We start from the raw sequence: 23,782 nt of genomic DNA, 5'->3' as shown, positions 1-23,782 counted from the left end.
AACTAAACAAATTAAATTACTTGCATTCAAGGTGGTCAAAAGGGTGCATCTGTGATATATTAGGAAAGGCTAGGGGAACTAAGCTGAAACTTTAAGGGCATTTCGAGATAAATGGTTAATTAATATTGGTTAATAGTCAAGGTGAAACATGACAAGGTTAGAATTTCGGCAACCCTATAGAGTTCTAATGATTTACCAGATTTTTAACCTATACATTTGAATATTTTCCTCGCACCAATAAATCGCATTATAGTGCAATCCAAAGCATTAGAATTGGTTGCAAAATTTCGTCAAACATATGAGTAGTAAGCCAGAATCTTGATTCTCAAAGACTTAAACTAAAAAGATTTAAAATATTCTCTTTGATAATCAAAGAAAAAGACGATGATAATTGAAAAGGAACAGAAATTAAGTTTAAAATTTTTTTCACAAAAGAAGTTTTTCAAAAAAGCAAGAAACTACCTTAAACCAAAGACGGGCATAAATATAAGTCAAATGGTTTTCAATCATAAAACTATCATAAATCACTGTCAAGCCGAAACGAACAGACACTATAACAAACAACCGAGTCAAACTAAAAAACGAATAAAACTTTAATAAATACGAAGTAATTAACACTTTTAAGAATAACTGGAAGTGCAGAAGGTTTCCTGGTGATATTTAAGGGATTTAAAATGCAGGTCAGCTCACGAAAGGTATTTTATATAAAAGATCGCCTAAGTACAAATTACTGAGCTACTCTGTTAATTTTGTAAATAGCTGGGCCCCGGATTCCCTCATTACAGCTATGTTAATATTGTTAGAGCTTTTACTCTCGAATAATAGATACTATGCTCAAATAAGTATACATATCTCACAGATATCGGTCAATGAGCATCAGATCTATAGTTTTTTTTTTTGCCTAAGAAATAAAACACTTCGAAAGCAAAACATATCACAATGGTTGTTTCATAAGAAACAACTCTAATTTCGCGAATTTTTTTTATGTCAATGGTAACTTACTAAACATACTGAGATAATAGCTATTAATCATAAAGAGGCTAATTTATGTACTTGTTTAAAATATATAATTCTGATATCCTCTATCCTGTGGTGTTCATTGAATATGACATAGGCTTTTGGCTGTTTTTCCTTAACCCTGGGCAATCTAGTAAGGATATCAAGAACCAGCATGTTCTTGTAGTATCTATCTTGTAATCAGTTTCCATTTTTAAAACAAATAGCAAATAATAATTAACCTTTTTAACCAAGAACAATGATCGATATTAATACTTGAAATGAGAAGAAATTACTCATGCAATAATTAACAGGAAAAGAAAAAAAGATACATTGAGCAATGAAATAAAACACAAAACAATATGAAATTGTGTCAAACGACGAAGCTCTAATTACAATTAACATGAGAAAACACAAATGCACTTTACTAAATGTATTCTTAACTGATTTCTTAGACCACCCTGCCTTTCAATTTCTGAATAGAATGAAATAAAATACGTGAATATTAGTAAAACTTTTAGTTGGAACGTGACAAATTTGCACCTGACTATATATTTTTATTTCATTTCATTTGAAATACATTCTGAATAGTTTTTTCCGCTATAACTTCTCAAGAAGTCAAAATACTGGTCAAACTTCTTTGAAAAATTTACTATTGGTATCAGCAATAATCTCTATTAGTCACACTTCTCTGATATGCCAGTAATTTCTATCAATTTTATCTGTTTAAATCATTTGTTTTTGAACTTGTCAAAACCCTAAAAGCTGAAGTTTCATTTTTGCTTCACTAAAAACTATAAAAAACTAAATACGAGTTATTTAAACTATAAAAACTGAAGATGAGTTATTTTTCTTATAATTATAACTATGTGAAACCTTCGCTTTTTGCTTAAAATTGCTCAATATATTTTTATGAAAACTTAATAGTTAAACTCACTGTGTTGCGAAAGCAACACTTTGATTTTGTCTTTTTTTTTTGTTCCTAGCACCCCGATTTCAGCTTATTCATAAAAAGTGGTAAGGGTCTAACATCTGTGGTTTTTACAGAAAGTGTGGACCTTAGGCCGGATTGACGAATATGACTTTGCATTTTGGATCGCTTCGTAGAACTCATGCATGAGGCCAAAAATCTGTTTGGCCATTTCTGTTTGTGATTTCAGCTGAGTTGATCGTTTGATTTTTGCACTTGGGATTGCGATAGAGAATTGGTATCAAATGTGCCTCTTAAACTTTAAAAGTTCTCTCATTCTTAAGGAAATTAGAGTTTATCCTTTGCTCTATTCTAAGTGCTGAAGTGAAACTTGACGTACGGCAAAAGAGTCAAATTTGAACTAAGACCGATAGATTTTTTTTCGACGGCAGTCAATAGCGCTTGATGAGCTGATCAACGGAAATGTCATCCATTTTTTGTTCCTTGAGGAGGATTTTCCTCCTCAATGCCCTGCTCTTTACGCTAAAGTTTCTTACTGTTTTAAAAATAGAGTTAAGAGAAAGAGTCAAACTTTAGCGTAAAGAGCGGAGCGTTGAGGAGGAAAAGCCCCTTTCATATACGGAGTAATTTCTGTTCGTTTTAAGTTTTAATGTTGCTCCTTATTTTCATTTGAAAAACTTGTGTTTTTTTTATTGAATTTCATCTAACAAAGGATTTATCCCCATATGAAGTGCTATTTTTTTGTCCTGGAAAGGCAATGGGGTTTTCAAAAATACCTTATGTACAACAAAGATATTTGCAAAGCATGTAAGAAATTATCCCAATCTCTTTTAAGACATTTGAAGAACAATTGGAGGACCTATAATTAGTTGTTGAAATCCAAAATATATGCTTTTATTTTGCTGCGTATATAAATTTTTTCTTCTAGTTTTTTTTTGAAGGAAGTATTTCCTCCTATTCTAGGACCCTAGAGGTTTTATAATCTTCAGTTATTTGCTGGTCCTAGCTAGAATTTCTAATACGGCATCTTATTTCCAATATTGTTCAAAACTCGAGAACACTGACAACAACTTATAATTAGCGCTTTTCTCTTGCGCGGCCTCTTATTTTCTCTGAAAACCAAGAATTTTCTGCGTACCAAAATAGGGGGGAGGAAAATTTTAACGGCGTTTTTTTTTTTCAAAAAGACTAGATCTTAATCTTTTGCTACCTTTACCGTGCGTTATGAGTTTTTGAGAAGATTTTGAAATTTGTGTTGGGAACGTGACTCTTGCTTCTTTGTCTGTTTTTACAAGCGTAAACCAGGGTAAACCAATTATTACAGTACCTGCAAATGGTTCTGCCCAATTTGGTAGCTTGAGCCTTGCGACTGCGCAAGATGCATTATAGATGAAAGTCGGATCTGAAATTAAAAATATAATTGAAATGAGTGAAATAGACATAATTCAAATAATAAGGGTTGATAATCCTCCTAAAGGCTAATTTTCGGTTGTCTTAAGTTTAATCACTCTTTGCTTTTTTAAAAACTAAGCCTTTATTGATTCTGTGTTTTTCTTGTGAAGGCCACGTCTGAAAAGAATATTTCGTTTCTTTATAATAAAAAATAAACATACAAAAGTTTCATTTTCTCTTCATATCTAGTAAGAGTTTTAAGAATCAATTATTTTATACATTTTATTACTTGAATGCCTGTTTGAATCTACTCCTCATTATTAGTTCTCTGGAAGAAAAAGTTGAAACGAGATTGGGAAAAAACCCATTCCATTAAGTAAAAACATAAGAGTTAGAGGGAGAGAGGGAAAAATTGGGAAAATGTGGGGATATATTAGAGGGAAAGAGAAAGAGAGAGAGAGAGAGGGGGGGGGGAGAGTAAACGCAGATTGAAAGAAAAATGAGGATATGGAGAAACAGGGGAGATTCACACTAACCAAGTGAGAGCAATTAGATTACAATACAAAAAAGAAGAAAACAAACATAGAAGGAAGAAATTCTAAAAGCCGTAATAAATTAAAGCAAATTAGGTTAAAAATGACTATACAGAACTTCTCAGTAAAACAAAATAGATAGTGCCCAAGGTTAAAGTTGCAGAATTTGATCATAGAGGAAGTAGAAATAATAAGTTCTGTAAGAACATGCCATAGTGATCTGTTATATTGCGGTTTCTTCTCCCTAATTCTCATACGGTGGTATGCAAACATAATAGAGGGAATGCATGCGAAACGTCAAATATCTCTAAATTTTTTCCTTTTTTTCTCTTTAATTTTTCATTCGATCCTTCGACTATTATTAGAAATAAAGATAAAAAGAACGGCAAATATAGATTAGCATCTTTCCGAAAGATGATAGATAATTATAATTTCCTTCTAAAATATCCTATGAAATTAGTCCTCTCTGTACATTGGTTTTCTCTCTCTCTCTGTCTCCTAACTGAGTAGCTAGGAGTATGTTTGTTTTCTCTCTTCATCCTAGCTAAGTTGTTGGCGTGCTGGGTTGTGAATCCTTTGTCCTATGGGCACAGGATTCAACCCCTGGCTTGGCCAGTTATTTTTTTTGGGACGGGGGTTAGGGGCATGATCCAGTTAGCTCAGCCAGAGAAATGGGTACCTGGAGAAATCTTGGGGATTTAAGTAGGAAGGGTATGCGAAAGCTTAGGATGGCTGGCCTCCAACCCCCCATGGCTCTTCCTGGCTGAAGGGCCACAAAACGGAGATCATCTCCGCCGGTTTGGACCTTAAGGGTCTAGTTCCGTCATACATACTTGCTGTTATATATGTTTGCTTACATAGGTTAAGCTCAGCCAGAGATCAGACCTTGAAATAAAAATGTTGATATAAAATTTTTATTTCAAGATGTGATCTCCGGTAATATATAGACCATTTTCCTCGATTTAAAGCTCACTGTGTCAATTATTTCTTTCCCTCTATGATCTCTTGTGCCACCAAATTTGTGTCATAGCAAAGTTCTATAAGTTTTGAAGGAATTCTTTGGCATGTTTTCACAAGAATACTACTTTTTAATGCAAAAAAAAAACATTTCTACGATTTTCGATAACTAAAATAAAAACAAATATAGAGGGCATTATTAAAAAAATATTAACAAAAAATTAAAGTGCTTTAAAAGTATACTGTAAAAATAAAATTATACACACTAAAACATCTTTTGAGGTTTGATTTTTTCGAAGGATGAAATTAGGGTGGAAAATAATTAACAAGGATATAAACCTAAATTAAAATATTTACCAAAAAGGCAGGCAAATTTCGCATATTTCAGAGACTCTATAAGGGCGAACATAGGGGATGCAAAGAGTCAAAAGGTTCTATTATCATCTCTATTCTGCAAAGTTGGGTGTAAATCCCGAGTTGAAACTTAATTTTAAATAGTATCTGAGATTAGACAAAATTCTAGATTATGGGTATTTTTCGCCATCTCAAAGCTAGGTGAATGAAACTATCAAGAATTTGACCAGAGCCTGAATGACGCCCCAGTAGCTCTTTGAAGCATTTAATTCTGCCTCTTCGTCCTCCATATGGCATTAAATTTTTATCACTTCTGACTAGTTTTCTGTTATAAAGTGAAATTTTCAGGAATGGATCTAGAGCATAAATGAGAGCCAGAAATGTCTTTTTGAGCCTCATGACTTTGCTAAATCCTAATTTGTAAGGTTTACGAAATTTTTCAAAAAGTATGGGTAAATTTTCTTATAAAATTCTAACATAGCTGAAATTATGCTCATATTATTGGAACTGTGTTTTGAGAACCTGTAGCAAAAGAAAATTGAACTGAAGCCAAAACTAAGAAAAAAACCTTGAATCTATATTTTCTGTCCAAATTTATGACGGGTATATCTTAAGAGTAAGTAAAAAGAAGATATAAGAATATGAAAAATACTTCCCAAGGGCACAATTCAGACTCTGAATTTATTCTTAAAAGGTTTATTTTCATAGTTCAACTGTTTTCGGGGGTAGTAAAAACCCTGTCATCTAGAATTTTTCCAAAGATTCAAAGTAAAATGGTAATTCAAAAAAATGACTTACAGAGAAACATAATATGTATCGGCAGTCTTCTTCCAAGAAGAGTTACCATGGTCAAAGAATGCCAAAAGTTGTCTATATCTGGTAACCAATATGCGGCGCATTCAACAACAATTCCATGAATTATTGTTGCGAGCCACAGCCATTTCCATCTTCCACCGACTCTTTGTGCTTGGAGAAAATATGTATATATTTTTAAACTAGTTGAATAATCTATTCATCCTAGTGTTCATAGTTATTTCAAGTATTGTATTTATTAAAGATAAATAGAGCAGTATAGTTAACTAGTAAACAAAAACAAAGAACAAAACAACAAAGTTAGCGAAAAAGGCTTTATTATTGACGGCAGTTTTAGGAGAGACTCTTGAAAATTAGAAACTTTATGAAAATTTATTTTGGAAACTGACACACTCAACCAACACAGTCAAATCTTTGTAAGGAGATGGATTTCCATTAATTCTTACCTTTTCATCATTTTACGCTGAAATTGTTTTTTTTTTTTATCCTGTCTCATAAGTTAAGGCGATTATTGGTTAATTCTTTTGGTTTCTTGCTCAAGGATTTAGCTCTCTAGCATATTGTCTTAAGATTCCCTATTTATTTTCTTGTTAGAAAAATACACTACAGTTCCAAAATAAAATTGACATTTGACGTTTATTCTAATATAGTTTTTAAGATAACTGTCTCTGTTTCTTTTAAACATTAAAGTGAAAGCCAATGACACAAAAAAACTTTTTTTCTCTTGCACGTAAAATTTGAAATTGTTTCATGTAAAATTTAAAGAAACTGCTGTTTATCCGACTAATCATGCTATATAAACGTCTTATATTTTTGGTAAAAATGTTCCTTGCGTGTCAGTTGCTTTTTCCCTTGGAATATTAAAGCAGAGTGCTAGTAGTGGTGGGTCTCTATGTCTACACTCTACGCCTGAGGCTCTACAGAATATACCCTAAACCGCATTTGCACACACCATAAACCTAATTACCTACTTACATGAGCATATTACATATTCAGAACATGACAATTAAATGAATAAATTTTTGATTTGGGTTGAATGACACTAGTCTTATATCACGCGCTTGAGTAAAGTAAATCGGAAACTTTTGATAATACGACCAGAATTTAAATGAATCAAGAATCGAGAAATATGCTAACCTTTTTTACTTATCACACGCGCCTGGGTAAAATAAACCGGCGAACTTACGTTTCCCAATGAATCTATTGCTATGGAATTTTTTAAATATAACTCATGGCCATCTAGGTCCAATCTCCAAAGGACCCTCAATACCCCTATCCCGACATCTTGCACCCTTTTTTGGACTTCAAAAATTTTTGTAACTTATGAATTTTTTAGACATAGAATATTTTTGGACTTAGAATTTTTCGGAACTTACAGATTTGGGGCTCAGAATTTTTTGGATTAAGAATTTTTGGGACTTTGGATTTTATTATACGGCTGCGTTCGTGTCACTCTATGGCAGGGTTTTTTCTTTAGTTTTATGCTGCATTTTCATGCTTAGTTTTTGGGTTGACACTACCTATATTGTATGTTTACAACGAGTATTTTTTTATAGATTGTGAGGATAAAACAATTGCATCTGTTTAATATTATCAGACATCTTGCAATACATTGTGCAAATTTTCACCTGAAATAACAAGAATCCTCAACTGCATTATCGAAACCTCACGTGGTGTTATCAAAATCAACATGCAAAACACTCAGATACAGACAGAAATACCAGCTAACAGTCGCTCTTACACTAAGGCAAAGACAGAGAGAGAGAGACATAAACTCATAAAAATACCCACAGTCAGACACACAAACTCACAAAGACAGACACAAAAACAAGCAAACACCAAATCAGACACACAGAGAGAGAGAGAGAGAGAGAGAGAGAGAGAGAGAGAGAGAGAGAGAGAGAGAGAGAGAGAGAGAGAGAGAGAGAGAGAGAGAGAGAGAGAGAGAGACAGAGAGAGAGAGAGAGAGAGAGAGAGAGAGAGAGAGAGAGAGAGAGAGAGAGAGAGAGAGAGAAAGAGAGAGAGAGAGAGAGAAGCAAATAGCCACTCAGACACACAGGCACAGAGAGAGAAAGAGAGAGAGAGAGAGAGAGAGAGAGAGAGAGAGAGAGAGAGAGAGAGAGAGAGAGAGAGAAAGAGAGAGAGAGAGAGAGAGAGAGAGAGAGAGAGAGAGAGAGACAAAACTCCTACAAACACACGGAATCAGACGCACAAACACACAAAGACAGCCACAAAGAGAGAGACAAAAACACCTACAAATACATAGAGTCAGAACATAAACACACAAAGACCGACGGAGAGCGAAATAAGCAAACACCCGATCATATATATGTGCCTATGAACATAGGCACGAAGAGAAAGAGAAATAAGCAAACACCCGTTAAGACACACAAGCACAAGGAGTGAGAGAAACAAAAGCACATACAAATATACAGAGGCAGACGTACAAAAACAAAAAGGACATACGAGCGTGAGGAAAGGTTACATTAAGTTAACTACTTTTAAGTTAGGTTGATAAGGCTGGATTAGCGTGGCCAGCAACGCTAACCTAGCCTAAACAAACCTAACTTAAAAGTAGTTAGCTCGTGTTTGTGTTTATGTTTTTCTCTCTCTCTCTCTCTCTCTCTCTCTCTCTCTCTCTCTCTCTCTCTCTCTTTCTTTCTCTCTGTATTTTTGCGTCTGAGCGGTTGTTTCATGGTCCCTGAAACAACCGCTCCTGAAACATAAATAATATGTTTGTTTGTTTGTGTTTTTTCTATCTCTTTTTCTGTCTTTGTGTGTTTGTGGATCTTTCTGTGTGTTTGTAGTGTTTTGTCTCTCTCTTTTTGTACCTATTTTTCTGAGTGGGTGTTTACTTGTCCCAATGTCTGTCTTTGTGTGTTTGTGCGTCTGAATCTATGCGTTTTTATGTGTTGTAGTCTTTCTCTCTCACTGTGTCTATATGTCTGAGTGGCTGTTTGCTTGTCTCTCTGCCTTTCTCTGTGTGTTTGACTCTGTGTGTTTGTAGGGGTTTGCTTGGGTTTTTTCTATCTGTTCCTGTGTGTCTGACTGCCTGTTGGCGGGTCTTTGTCACCGTACCTGTGTGTCTGAGCAGGTTTTCTGCATATTCCTTTGCTGTCTTTGTATGTTTGTATGTCCTGACTCTGTGGGTTTGTATGTGTTTTTGTCTCTCTCTTCTCTCTCTGTCTCTCGTCTCTCGTCTCTCTCTCTCTCTCTCTCTCTCTCTCTCTCTCTCTCTCTCTCTCTCTCTCTCTCTCTCTCTCTCTCTCTCTCTCTCCTCTCTCTCTCTCTCTCTCTCTCTCTCTCTTTGCCCTCCGTGTCTGAGCAGATGTTTGCTTGTCTCCGTGTTTGTCTATGTGTGTTTGTGTGTCTGACACTGTGTTTTTAGGTGTTAATGTCTCTCTCTCTCTCTTTCCTCTTTCTCTCTTTCTCTCTCCCTCTCCCTCTCTCTCTGTCTCAGTGTGTCTGATTGGCGGTTCGCTTGTTTCTCTCTCTGTTATTGTTTGTTTTTGTGTTTAACTATGTGTGTTTGTACGTTTGTTTGTCTTTTTTTTTCTCTCTCTGTGCCTGAGCGGCTGGTTGCTTCTCTCTTTGTATGTGCCTGTGCATCTTAGCAGGTATTTGCATGTTTCTGTGTCTGAGCTTGTGTGTCTGAATCTTTGTATTTATGTGTGTTTTTGTCTCTCTCATTCTCTGTGCCTGTGTGTCTCATCGGGTCTTTGATTGTGTCTCGTTGTGTGTACGTGTGTCCGATTCTGTGTGTATGTATATGAGATGTCTTAAGGTATTACCGTATCTGTCTTAATGTGTTCGTATATCTGACTCTGTGTTTGTAGGTGTTATGTTGCTCTCTCTCTGCGTGTCTAAACAGCTGTTTGCTTGTCTCTGTATCTGTCATTGTGAGTTTGTATGCCTGACCCTTTGGTTTTTGTCTCTCTCTCTCCCCCCCCCTCTCTCTCTCTCTTCTTGTGTGTCTGAGATGTGTGTCTACATGTGTGTGTAGATGTTTGCTTGTCTCCTTATCTGCCTTTGAGTATCTGAGTCTGTAGGTTTTTAAGCGTTTTTTGTCACTCTCTCTGTGTTCATATGCGTCTGAGCGGTTGTTCGCTTGTCTCTCTCTCTTTCTGTGTTCCTATGCGTCTGAGCGGTTGTTTGCTTGGCTCTCTATCTCTCCGTGCTTGTGTTTCTGACTGGCTGTTCGCTTGTCAGTCTCTCTCTTTGTGCCTGGGCCTGAGTGGGTATTTCCTTGTTTTTGTGTCTGTATTTATTTGTTTGTATATCTGAATCTGTGTGATTGTATTTGTTTCTCTCTCTCTCTCTCTCTTCTCTCTCTCTCTCTCTCTCTCTCTCTCTCTCTCTCTCTCTACCTGTATGTCTAAGTGGAAGTTTATTCGTCTCTCTCTTTTTCTTAACCCGTGTCTTTGAGCGTATACTTGCCTGCTCCCGTGTCTGTCTTGGTGTGTTTGCGTGTCTAACTATATGTGTTTGTAGGTATTTTGTCTCACTTTTTTCTCTTTGCTTATGTGTCTGAGTGGCTGTTTTGCTTGTCTCTGTGTCTGGCCTTGTGAGCTTGTGTATGACTCTATATGTTTTATAAGTTTTTGTTTTTCTCTCTCTCTGTGCACTGTTTGGAGCGACTGTTTGCTTATGTCTGTCTTTGTGTGTTGATTTTGACAATACCACATAGGTTTGACCACTATATGTTTTGTCTTTGACGAATTACATAAATAAGTACAAAACAAACATAAACACGTTTACCATTTTTTCCTTAGCAAGTATCAACTACTCTAAATTAAATATTGACAAATTAATTTCAAAACGGAGATGTTTCATTTGACCAGCAGTCTGACAGGTTTTCGCTAGAACTGGAAGTTTCAGTAAAATGTTTGATCGGTCAATGTGATACTCCTGTTGATCAGTCCTTACAAATTTAGAAGAATTTGTATCACCTACTCTCTTTAGTTAATTAATTTATAACTGACTCTCTTATAAGTCTATTACTTCGGGAACGAAATGTTTCACACTCCTTTTACCAGCCAACTGTACAACAACAAAATTGCCTTTACAAATTTTATTTCTTTGAAAAATTTCAAGATCTTCCAAATCGGCCAAACCAACAAAATTTGTGTCACAATGTTCATTATTATTCACCATAAAATCGTTATCTGGGTCAAAATCAGATTTTGAATTAGCCTGAAATAACAGTTTCGCTGCTTTCTTCTTCCGGTCTACCTGAATCACTCTTTCTTTTTCATCTTCGGTTTCTCAATTTATTCCTTTTTTGGAGTGTCGGTCAATATTCTTGGCTTGCTTCTCTTTTGTGACTTCTTTCCTGGGCCCTGCCTTTAAATGAGGTGTAATCATCTATGGTGAAATGGTTTCAGTAGTCATTTTAGGATAGAAAATCAGTGGCTTCCGAGCTTTCCTGACCATTCTGATTCAAATACGCAGCGACAGGAAGTGGTCTGTTTGTTACAGTTGAAAGATCTTCTATGAAATTTTTTGTTATTCAGTGGCACTAGTACATTTATTTTAAAAACATTTACAATTTTAGTCGAGCACAAACCTTCGTACATGTAAATCCAATTAAAGAAGCAACACAATATATTGATAATTTTTCGGTTGATATGCTATTTGGTTGGCTAGAAATTATTTCTACAGTAAATTTACTAAAGCTTTTCAAAATTGAGAGAAATATTAATTTTTCTTTTCATGATCCACGTGCAAGAGAGGATTTCAATTTCTATCTCTTGAAAATTTCCAAAATATTTAAAACTTCACCTCTGAAATTAGTTGAACCGAGTTACAACTCATTTAAACGGGAATAGTAAAATTGTTCTGCAACAAAATTGTAAACAACAAAATGAAATAGATTGATAGAGAATCTAAATGTTTTCCCTTATGCATATGCTACTATTTAAAAATATTTCTAGTTGCTTATTCGCAGATTAAGCAAAAGAATGCCAATACAGGTAACCATGACTAAGCAACATATCTGATCAGGGACAAATATAATATTAAAGAGTTGCAAGCATATAAACGGATCTACAAATTAGGGTATGAACACTACACAGTAAACAATCCATACAAATTTGTCGATACTGATGGTGACAAACACACACAAGCAATTGACAGTAGTTGCCATCTGACAAAATAGTTTAATGAACAACAGCTTCAGAGCAGAGGTTAATTGTTTTACTACTGTTTGGGCGAGTCTTGTGGCTGTGGAGACAAGAAGAAAATGGTCTGTTTGAGGATTGCGCAGTGTTGCCGATCACGACCTTTTTAATCGAGTAGATGTCCAACAGAAACGCTATACACATAACGAGTAGTAGGTACAAAGCGGAAATGCTATAATGAATTTTTAGTAGTGGTATACGTATCATGGAAAAGACTCAAGTTCCTCATAATATACGGTGTAAGATAGTTGCTTCGAATGTTTTTGTAATCGATAAAATCAGCAAAACTTGAGGCCTTGGCCATAAAAAGAAAACTCAGAGCGTGCTGACGAAGTGGTTGGCATACAGTAGACTAATCTACAGACGAATTTCGTTGATGATTTTTATTATTTTTAATGACAATCTGGCACTAAATAACATGTAACAAATAATTTTTAAAAATCTTAAATTTTCGAAGCAAGTTTCCATTGCACTCCAACTATATATTGTGTTTATTTAAAATTGTTGCAATCATTTATTTTTAAAATAAGTAGTATATGTTCACTTTGATTTCGGTTTTGATTTTGAGTATACTATCTAGTCTAGTAATTACTATAGTAAACAATACACAATCTTACAATGAACAAAGGTCAACACTCCAATAATGAGAAAAGTAAGTTCAGAAGCCAAATAAGTTGGTTGTGCATCCCAGCATTCTTTCGGACTTCGGAAGTATATGAACCAATCCAACCACTGAAATATCAAACTTAAGTAATTATGTAATATTTGGCTATGATTCCAAAAAGAATACTTTAAAATTTATTTCACAAACTTCAGGAGCATCACCAGGAGATTTTTCTAGTGAAAGGGGGCAAGTACAACTAGAAGTTCTCATTTTTTTTTCTAGGATTTAAATGATGGTGTTTCACCGTTTTCTTCTTTGACACATTTAACTGCATTTTTACCCCCTAAAAGAGAGGTAATGGAGTCAACCCATGAAGAGGTAGACAGCCAAAAAAGGGTCTTAGAACATGAGTATGATTGCTAGAACAAGGAAAATTATTTGTATCTGCACTAAGAGGTAAGAGATATTTACGAAAAGTGATTGTACTTTCTCCAAAATATGAAGTAATTTGCTTGGCTATACTTATACAAAACATCAGCAACATTAGCGCAGTGTGTTTTGTAGAACGCCAGCTTAAAATTAAAATTTTATTCTGTACATATCCTCTGCTATTGCTTAAACTATTTACTCTTAAATATGAATTACACTCACGTAAATAAGGGCAGGAACTATTTTGCTGCAAACAGGAATCAATAAGCTATCTTACATCGTGACTAGTGAAGAAACAGTACTTGAAACGGCCAGATAGGTAGCATACTATTAGAGTTACCAATCCATCAGGACATTATTATACGCACTTAGGGCTTACATAATACTATAGTACATTTTATGTTTTGTAACGCTATAGTACACCTTTTGTTGGATAATAAGGACTGTAGGTTATATAATAGAAGACTGTTTGCCTACGTTGAGGAGAACTTAATCTCGCGTGAATTGTTAGATTTATTGAGGATGACTTAATCTCGCGTGACTTTCTAGAGCTCGGGGTTCGCTAGTTAAGTTTGGAAACCCAACTTTTATCTGTAAGGTGCACTTGGATGTTACGTAATGACAGCGCTCATGTAGATGTTACACAAGCACGCCGAACACGTGAGTGTTACGTTGTAATAGCGCACACGTAGATGTTATGTAACAAGTCGGGCAAACGTGAGTGTTATGCAATGACAGTGCACATGTGAGATGTTACGTAATATTTTAAGAGATGTTTTTTCTTCAAGATTTCATTTTCTTAAAGGTGTTTTTTTTGTTGTTCTTCAAGATTTTTTACAAGGTCATTTTGAGACTTTATTTTATTCAAGATTTCTTAGTTTCAGGATATTTTTTCTTCAAAATATTTTTGTCAAGATTTTTTGTCAGAGGACGTTTATAATCCGTCATCAGAGATGTTTGTCAACTTTAGGAATCGAATGTAAGACCAGAAATTTCCCCAATGGAATGGCGTCTTAGACATCTGAACCACCAAATTTTTCAGAATATTATGTTCCAGGAACTACATTCGATACAAACTCTGTCACTGTTTCCGGGAGTTCCTTGGAGCCATCCTAAAATCCTGAAAACGCATATAGCGTGAGGATTTTTGCTTGAATTGGTAAGATTTCCTATTGCCGTTGTCCGTGAGCTATGAATTGCGTATTTCTTATCCTTGGAAATAATTCACATGGAGGGGAAAAATCGATTACTGAAATAAAGTGTAGAGGGTATTATTGGAATACATTTGACACACGAGTGAATGTTACATCATAGTACTTTCACCCCGTTTCGAGAAAAAAAACAGTTTGAAACGTTGATTGCATATTTTATTTGATTTTTGAACATGAAAGTCTTTACTTGGTGCGGATTAAGAACCGAATTTTTTCATAAAATAAATCTTGTATCTTTTAGAAGAGCTTTATGGGGCTTGAGAGATTCTACTGCCTGATTTCTTGTGGTATTTTTACTTGGTGCTCATTAAAAGCGAAGGATTTTTGTTAAATAAATAATTCTTGTATATTTCAAAAGAGCTTTACAGGATTTGAGATACTCTGTTGGGTGATTCCTTGTGGGTTTTTCACTTGGCGCTCATTAAAAAAATAATATTTTTATGCCACTTGGTATTTACCAAGTGAAATATAGCGATCACAATTTCTGTCTGTCTTTCGATCTGTCTGTCTGTCTTCCTGTCTCTCTGTCAGTCCCGGTGTTTGCTAGTTTGGGCGCTACCAGATAAGCCAAGACGATGAAAGTTGGCAGGCGTATAAGGGACCATAGCATATTAAATTAAAAATATTTCTTTCTCCGTTGCGGCCATCTTGGGGGGAGTGGAGGGACGGTTAATTCGGAAAAATTTGAAAAAATGAGGCACTTTTAACCTAAGAAAGGGTAATCAGATTTTAATGAAATTAGTAATATGGAAGGATTTTGTGTCTCAGAGCTCCTATTCTAAATTTTGATCAGATCTGATGAGATTGGAGGGAGTTGGAGGGGGAACCGGAAATTTCTGGAAAACGCTTAGAGTGGAAGTATCGAGATAAAACTTGATGAAAAGAATAAGCACAAATCCTAGATACGTAGTTAACACAGCCAGAACAGATCTGATCTCTCTGGGGGAGTTAAGGGGAGGGGGTTTAATTTTGAAAAATTAGAAAAAATGAGGCATCTTTAACTTAAAATGGGTAATCGGATCTTATAATGAACTTTGATTTTTGGAAGAACCTCATTACTCAGACCTAATATTTTAAATCCCGACCGGATCTGGTGACATTGGGGGAGTTCGAGGGGGGACTGGAAATCTCGGAAAACGCTGAGAGTGGAGGGATCGGGATGAGACTTGGTGGGAAGAATAAGCAGAAGTCCTAGATACGTGATTGACATAATCAGATTGGATCTGCTCTCTTTGGGGAAATTGGAGGGGCCATAATTCGGTACTTTGGAAAAAATAGAAAAAATGAGATATTTTTAACTTACGAATGCGTGACTGGATCTTAATGAAATTTGATATTTAGAAGAACCTCAAATCTCAGAACTCTTATTTTGAATCCCGACCGGACCCAAAGACATTGGGGGAGTTGGAGGGGGAAACCGAAAATCCTGGAAAACACTTAGAGTGGAGAGATGGGGATGAAACTTGGTGGGAAGAATAACCACAAGTCCTAGATACGTGATTGACATAACCAGAACGGATCCGCTCTCTATGGGAAAGTTGGAAGGGGGGAATTTAATTCGGAAAAATTAGAAAAAATGAGTTATTTTTAACTTATGAACAAGTGATCGGATCTTAATGAAATTTAATTTTAGAAGGACCTCGTGTCTCAGAGATTTTATTTTAAATTGTGACCGGATCCATTGACATTGCGTGAGGTGGGGGGGAGACCGGAAATCTTGGAAAACGCTTAGAGGGGAGAGATTGGGATGAAAATTGGTGGAAAGAATACGCATAAGCCCTAGATGTGTGATTGACATAATCGGACCGGATCCGCTCTCTTTGAAGAAGTTGGGGGTGGGGATAAATTCGGTTAATTCGGAAAAATTAGAAAAAATGAGGAAATTTTAACTTACAAACAGGTGATCAGATCTTAACAAAATTCCATATTTAGTAGGATCTCGTGTCTCAGAGCTCTTCTTATAAATCCCAACTGGACCTGGTGATATTGGGGGGGGGTTGAAGGGGAAAACTGGAAGTCTTGAAAACGCTTAGAGTGGAGAGATCGGGATGAAACTTGGTGAGAAGTATAAGCACAAGTCCTAGATACGCAATTGAAATGACTAGACTGTATCTGCTCTCTTTGGGGGAATCACGGTGGGGGGGATTTCCGGTGCTTTGGCGAGTTCAGTGCTTCTTGACGTTCTAGGACGATGAAAGTTGGTAGGCGTGTTAGGAACCTGCACAAATTGACTTGATAACGGTCCTTACCCCAATTCGACAATCTGGGGAGAGGACTGAAGTCGGAATCGTGAAAATGGAGGTAGGTTTATCCTACAAATGGATGATCGGATTTAATGAAACTTGACATATAGAAATACCTCATGTCTCAGATGCTCCATGTTCAATTCGGATCAGATCTGGGGATATAAGGGGATGGAGGAGGGAAACGTAAATCTTAGAAGTCGGAAATCTTGGTAAGCTCTTAGAGTGGAGAGATCGGGATGAAACTTGATGGGAAGGTTAAGCACATGTTTTAGTTACGTGATTGACATAACCGGACCGGATTCACTCTCTGTTGGGGCGTTGGGGGATTTCTAGTACTTTGGCGATTTCGAAAATAAGTAAAAATTATAGATACATGATTGACATAGGCGGACTGGGGAGTTAGAGGGATTTCTAGTGGATTGGCGAGTTCGGTACTTCTTTACATGCGAGGACGATGAAATCGATAACTCTAGTACCGAGTCTAATTTTAGGTTCCGACCATGTCACAAGTGCCATATGAGCTCTTGGCTGTTAAATAAATAATTCTTGTATCTCTTAAAAGAGAGTTACGGATTTTGAGAGAGACTGTTGCCTGATTCAGTGGGCTTTTTTCTTTACTTGGTGCTTATTGAAAAGCGAAGATTTTTGTTAAATAAATAATTCTTGTATCTTTAAAAAGAGCTTTACGCGATTAGAGAGACTCTGTTGCCTGATTCCTTGATAATTTTTTTATACTTGTGCTTATTGAAAAATGAGGATTTTCTTGTAAAATAAAAAGTTCTTTTATCTCTTAAAAGAGCCTTACGTGGTTTAAGAGACTCTGTTGCCTGATTCCGTGTGTTTCTTCTTTTTACTTGGCTCTCATTAAGAAACGAAGATTTTTGTTAAATAAATAACTCTTCGTTTTAAAAGAGCTATTTGAAGTTTGAGACACTCTGTTGCCTGATTCTGTGGGGGGTTTCTTGTTTATTGGCACTCGTTAAAAAACAAATATTTTTAATTAAATAAACATTTCTTCTATCTTTTAAAAGAGCTTTATAAAGTTTGAGAGACTCTGTTTTTTGATTCAGTGTGCTTTGTTTTTTACTGATCGATTTCATCAGTTCCAGATCCCCTCCTTTTGCCTGACAAATCTCACAGTTCCAATTCCACCAATTCCGATCTGAGTTCCGAAAGTTACAGGATTTCTGATACAGCTGCCCCCATGGTAATCTACGGCAGGTCGTCGACACCATCTAGTTTATTGTAGGTTTTGAACAGTCTTATTTGTAAATTAGAAAAAAAGACACTTACATATTATTTTAAAAGGTGAAAATGAAATATTTTAAGAAAGCATGCCGTCATTATAAAGTTATTCTAGCATTAAATGCCGACAAAGAGAAATAGTTAAACTTTGAAACAAGCATTAATGGGTATTCTTATTGGAAGTGTATGCTTCCGTTGTCATGACAATGAGGTGTTAAATTTCTTTAACACCTCACAAAAAACACACACAAATGCACAGAGTCACACAGTGTGTTTTGACTTTCTCTTTCTCTATCTGTCTCTCTCCCTCTCCGTGCCTGTGTGTCTGACCCTGTGTTTGCCGGTCTCTGTTTCTGCCTTTGTGAGTGTGACTCCGTATATTTGTGTGTGTTTTAATCTCTCTTTTGCTCTCTCCGTGCCTGTATGTCTGACTTTGTGTTTGCCCGTCTTTGTGTCTGTTTTTGCACGTTTGTGTGTCTAACTCTTGTGTTTATGTATGTTTTTCTCTCTCTTTCTCACTCTCGTGTCTGTTTTTGTCTCTCTCTCTCTCCGTGCCTCTGTGTGTTTGTCTTATTCTGTGTCTGTCTTTGCATGCTCCTGTGTCTAATTGTGGGTTTTTCTCTTTCTTTATCTACATTTGCGTATGTTTGTGTGTCACACTTAGTTGGTGTATGTTTTTTTCTCTCTCTTTCTCTCTCTCTCTCCATGCCTGTGTGTCCGACTGTATGTTTGTCAGTCTCTGTGTCTGTCTTTGTGTATGTGTTTGTGTGCCTGATTATGTTTCATTTGTGTGTGTTTTGTCTCTCTCTCTTTCCGTGATTGGATCTCCGACTTTGTTTTTGCTGTCTCTGACTCTGTTTGCACGCCTGACTTTGTATGTTTGTGTGTGTGTATTTTGTCCCTCTCTGTATATGTGGGTCTGTGTGTTTGTTTGCCTGTCTCTGCGTCTGTTTACATGTCTGTGTGTCTGAATCTGTGTGTGTCTTTTCTTGCCTTTCTCTGTGCTTTTGTGTCTGAGCACCTATTTTTTCTGCGTCAGTGTTTGTGTGTCAGACTCTGTGTGCTTGTGCTCTGTATATATCTGCGTGCATCTGTCCTTTTTCTGCGTCTGTATGTATGCCTGTGTGTGTGACTTTGTGTGTGTATGTGGTGGTATGTTTGTGTAATTGTCCCTCTTTGTGCTTGTGTGTATGACCGTCTGTTTGCCTGTCTCTGTGTGCCTGTGTGTCTGACGTCGTGTGCTTGTGTGTGCGTCTCTCTCCCTCTCTCTCTTTCTCTCTCTCACAAAAAGTCTCTCTCTCTCTTCTCTCTTTCTCTCTCTCTCTCTCCCTCTCTCTCTCTGTGTGCGTATATGTCTGACCTCCTATTTGCTTGTATGTGTGTGCCCGTGTATCTGAATTTGTGTGTTTTTGTGTGTATTTCTTTTTCTCCGTCTCTGTATATCTCCAAACGTCCCTTTACCAATCTCTGTGTGTGGACATTTCGAAAAATCCTGCTTGTATTTCTCAGACTCCGACAAAACCCCTTTTAGCCTACCTAAGACTCTCCTTGCACCTCCAACTTTTGAATAAACATTGTAAATGTTGGAGTTGCTAATGTACCCTAAAGATAATGGTAACATAACAAAGTAATGTGATAAAATAATCCTATTGAAATAATGATATGTGGAATATACTCATAAAAATGAATGTTTTAAATTCATTCCATAAAATACTTTATTATGTTTTCTCTTGAACTATAACTTTTTCCATTTTGGATCATGCACAGCTTTGAACAGCCTTGGCATACATTTCACCATCATTATTGTTCTTTTAAATGAGTGCATCTGTTGGTAAATCATCGATGGTACTAGTAACGTTTGCCGGTGCTTTGTTTTTCATCTATTCATTTTAATATGGTTTCACTGTCTATTGCGACATCATTTTTTAAATATATTGCAGTTTTAGCACATAGATAAGGTTTGGCAAATGGCATTGGTTCTGGAGTAGGCTTGTCTTCTTCTTGTCTTCTTTTGAATGCTAATACCAGAAGAACGGTGATATGATCTATCAACAGATGATATGCTACCAGCAGTAATAGCAAGACGTTGGCCTTCGTCATCAACTAAAAGTCTTAGGTTCGCATTGTCTTTGCGATTGTCTTTGCGTGTTATTATCTCTGGAAACGTTACTCTGCCCTTTCCATCACTACCACTAATGTTGAATACTTTTGTTATTCCAAAGGAATTTAGCACGTCACTGTCATGACAACGCACGCATACCTTTCCAGTAAGATCCCCATTAATGCTTGTTTCATAGTTCAAATATTTTTCTTTGTCAGCATTCAATGCTACGCTAAATTTTTCATGTACGCGTGCTTTCCTGAAATATTTCATTTTCACCTTTTAAAATAAGGTGCAAGTGTTTATCCTTCCAATGTGCAAATAATACTGTTCAAAACCAAACAATAAACTAGCTAGTGTCGATGACCAGCCATATATTACCTCGGGGTCGGCCGTATAAACAATCCTAGAACTGGGGGGGCCTTGATTGGAATTAGTGGAATAAGGTCTGTGGAATCGGGAGAGGGGGCAAAAGTTGGGATCCGGAAACTATGGAAGCACCAAGTAAAGAACAAAGCCCACGGAATCAGGCAAAAGATTCTCTGAAACTTCGCAAAGTTCTTTTAAAAGGTACAACAATTATTTATTTAACAAAAAATTTTGTTTTTTTTTAGTGTCAAGTAAACAAAAAACACTCGGAATCAGGCAACCAAGAGTTTCTCAAACCCCATAAAGCTCTTTTAAAAGATACACGAATCATTTATTTAACAACAAATAGTCGTTTTGTAATGAGCATTAAGTAAAGAAAAAAAAACACAAAATCAGGCAACAGAGTCTTTCAAAATCCATAAAGCTCTGGTAAAAACTATAAGAACTATTTATTTAAAAAAATCTTTGTTTTTTAATGAGCGCCAAGTAAAAAAACAAGAGCTAAGAGCTCATATGGCACTTGTGACGAGGCGAGAAGAGCTAAGAGCCAAGAGATCATATGGTATGAGCTCTAACAAAATTCTATGAATCAATAGATTGATTTAAAAAGGAAAATATGAGGCTTAATGCTGGTCAGGATTTAAAATAAGAGCTCTGAGTCACGATGTCCTTCTAAATATCAAAATTCATTAAGATCCGATCACCCACTCGTAAGTTATAAATCCCTAATTTTTTCTAATTTTTTCTCTCCCTTTAGCCCCCCAGATGGTCGAATCTGGGAAAACGACTTTATCAAGTCAAATTGTGCAGCTCCCTGACACGCCTATCAATTTTCATCGTCCTAGCAGGTCCAGAAGCACCAAACTCGCCAAATCACTGAACCCCTCCCCCCAACTCCCCAAAAAAGAGCGAATCCAGTACGATTCTGTCAATCACGTATCAAGGACATTCGTTTATTCTATCCACCAAGCTTCATCCCGATTCCTACACTCCAAGTGTTTTTCCAAGATGTCCCCCTCCAACTCTCCCCAATGTCAAACGATCTGGTTGGGATTTGAAATAAGAGCTCTGAGACATGAATTCTTTCTAAAAATCAAATTTCATTAAGATCTGATCATCTATTCGTAAGATAACAATACCCCAATTTTCACTTTTTCCAAGAATTCCGGTTTCCCCACTCCAAATCCCCCCCAACGTTACAGGATCTGGTCAGAATTTAAAATAAGAACTTTAAAGCACAAGATCATTTTAAATATCAAATTTCATTAAGATCTGGTCATCCTTTCGTAAGTTACAAATACCTCAATTTTCAAAATTATCCCCCCCTCCAATTCCACCAAAGAAAGCAGATCCGGTCCGGTTCTGTCAGTCACGTATCTTAGACAGGTTTTTATTCTTCCCATCCAGTTTCATCCTGATCTCACCGCTTTAAATATTTTCTAAGATTTCCGGTCCCCCCCAACTACCCCCCCCCCCAATTACGCTTGATCCGGTTGAGATTTAAAATAAGAGATCTAAGTTACAAGGTCCTTCTAAATATTAAGTTTCTTGAAGATACGATCACTCCTTCGTAAAGTTAAAAATACGTCATTTTTTCTTATTTTTCAGAATTACCCCCCCCCCCCCCAATAGATCGGACCCATTCCAATTATGTAAATCACGTATGTAAGGCTTCTGCTTATTTTTTCCACCAAGTTTCATCCCGATCCCTCCAATCTAAGCGTTTTCCATGATTTTAGGTTCCCCCACCCCAAACTTCCCCCAACGTAACCAGATCCAGTCAGGATTTAAAACAAGAGCTTTGAGACACGATATCCTTCTAAATATCAAATTTCATTGAGATCCGATAACCCGTTCGTAAGTTAAAAATACCTCATTTTTTCTAATTTTTCAGAATTAACCCCTCCCCCAATTACCCCAAAGAGAGCGGATCCGTTCCGGTTATGTCAATCATGTATCTAGGAACTCGTGATTATTTTTTCCACCAATTTTCATCCCGATCCCTCCACTCTAAGTGTTTTTCAAGTTTTACGTTTTCCCCTCCCACCCCCCACCCCCCAATGTCACCAGATCTGTTTGGGTTTAAAATAAGAGCTTTGAGCCACGATATGCTTCTAAATATCAAATTTCATTTAGATCCGATCACCTGTTCGTAAGTTAAAAATACCTCATTTTTTCTAATTTTTCAGAAACCCCCCCCCCCAACTATCCCGAAGAGAGCGGATCCGTTCCGTTTATGTCAATCATGTATCTAACACTTGTGTTTATTTTTCCACCAAGTTTCATCCCGATCCCTCCACTCTAAGTGTTTTCCAAGTTTTAGGTTTCCCCCTCCCAACTCCCCCCTCCCCAATGTCAACGGATCCGGTCGGAATTTAAAATAAGAGCTCTAAGACACGATATCCTTCTAAATATCAAATTTCATTGAGATCCAATCACCCGTTCGTAAGTTAAAAATACCTCATTTTTTCTAATTTTTCAGAATCACCCCCTCCCTTAACTACCCCAAAGAGAGCGAATCCGTTCCAATTATTTAAATCATGTATCTGTTACTTGGGCTTATTTTTCCCATCAAGTTTCATCCCGATCCCTCCACTCTAAGTGTTTCTAAGATTTTAGGTTTCCCCCCTCCAACTCCCCCCAATGTCATAAGATCCGGTCGGTATTTAAAATAAGAGCTCTGAGACACAATATCATTCCAAATATCAAATTTCATTAAGATCTCATCCCCCATTCATAAGTTAAAAATACTTCATTTTTCTATTTTTCTGAATTAACCGGCCCCCACTCCCCCCCCAGATCGTCAAATTGGGAAAAAGATTATTTCTAATTTGGGCTGGTCCCGTCCCTGATACGCCTGCCACATTTCATCGTCCTAGCTTACCTGGAAGTGCCTAAAGTAGCAAAACCGGGACCGACAGACAGACCGACAGACAGACCGACAGAATTGGCGATTGCTATATGTCACACGGTTAATACCAAGTGCCATAAAAAACACATGAAATCGGCGAACTGAGTCTCTCAAATCCCGAGAAGCTCTCTTAAAAGATACAAGAATTATTTATAAATCTAAGAAGTCACGCAAGGTTACGTCACCCTCAAGTGTAAAATACACTCTCTATTATGTAACAACCAGGTGTACTATAGCATTGCACAACATGCAGGTGTACTATAGTATTAAGTAAGACCCAGATGCACGTAATAACGTCTTGAGGGATTGGTGACTCAAATAGTAAACCCCTTTCTGGCCGTTTAAAGAACTGTCCCCTTTACTACTCACGTTACAGTTCTGATTTAATGTCATATTAAAAAAAATTGAAACGACCTATTGATGTTAAAGTATGAATTTTAAGGTATACTGATTGCTGGTCAAGTAAAAGTTTGACCCTTGCCCCTTGCCTTGAGCAAGTTTTGCAAATGTA

At 36.6% G+C, this 23,782-nt stretch overlaps 1 protein-coding gene across 2 annotated transcripts in view; it reads right to left on the bottom strand.

Moving 5' to 3' along the window:
• LOC136030926 (uncharacterized) overlaps window positions 1-23,782 on the bottom strand; it is a 73,175-nt gene that overhangs the window by 19,702 nt on the left and 29,691 nt on the right. For both annotated transcript variants that reach the window (XM_065710034.1, XM_065710033.1), the window contains exons 3-5: window positions 12,773-12,887; window positions 5,962-6,129; window positions 3,255-3,329 (exon numbers count right to left, since the gene is read on the bottom strand). In XM_065710034.1, the coding sequence (XP_065566106.1) occupies window positions 3,255-3,329; window positions 5,962-6,129; window positions 12,773-12,887 (358 nt within the window). The remainder of the gene's footprint in view (window positions 1-3,254; window positions 3,330-5,961; window positions 6,130-12,772; window positions 12,888-23,782) is intronic.

The sequence above is a fragment of the Artemia franciscana genome, chromosome 9, assembly GCF_032884065.1.
Source record: "Artemia franciscana chromosome 9, ASM3288406v1, whole genome shotgun sequence".
Classification (NCBI taxonomy): Eukaryota; Metazoa; Arthropoda; class Branchiopoda; order Anostraca; family Artemiidae; genus Artemia; species Artemia franciscana.
The sequence above is the reverse complement of the archived record's forward strand: the minus strand, read 5'-3'. Positions and strand labels throughout refer to the sequence as shown.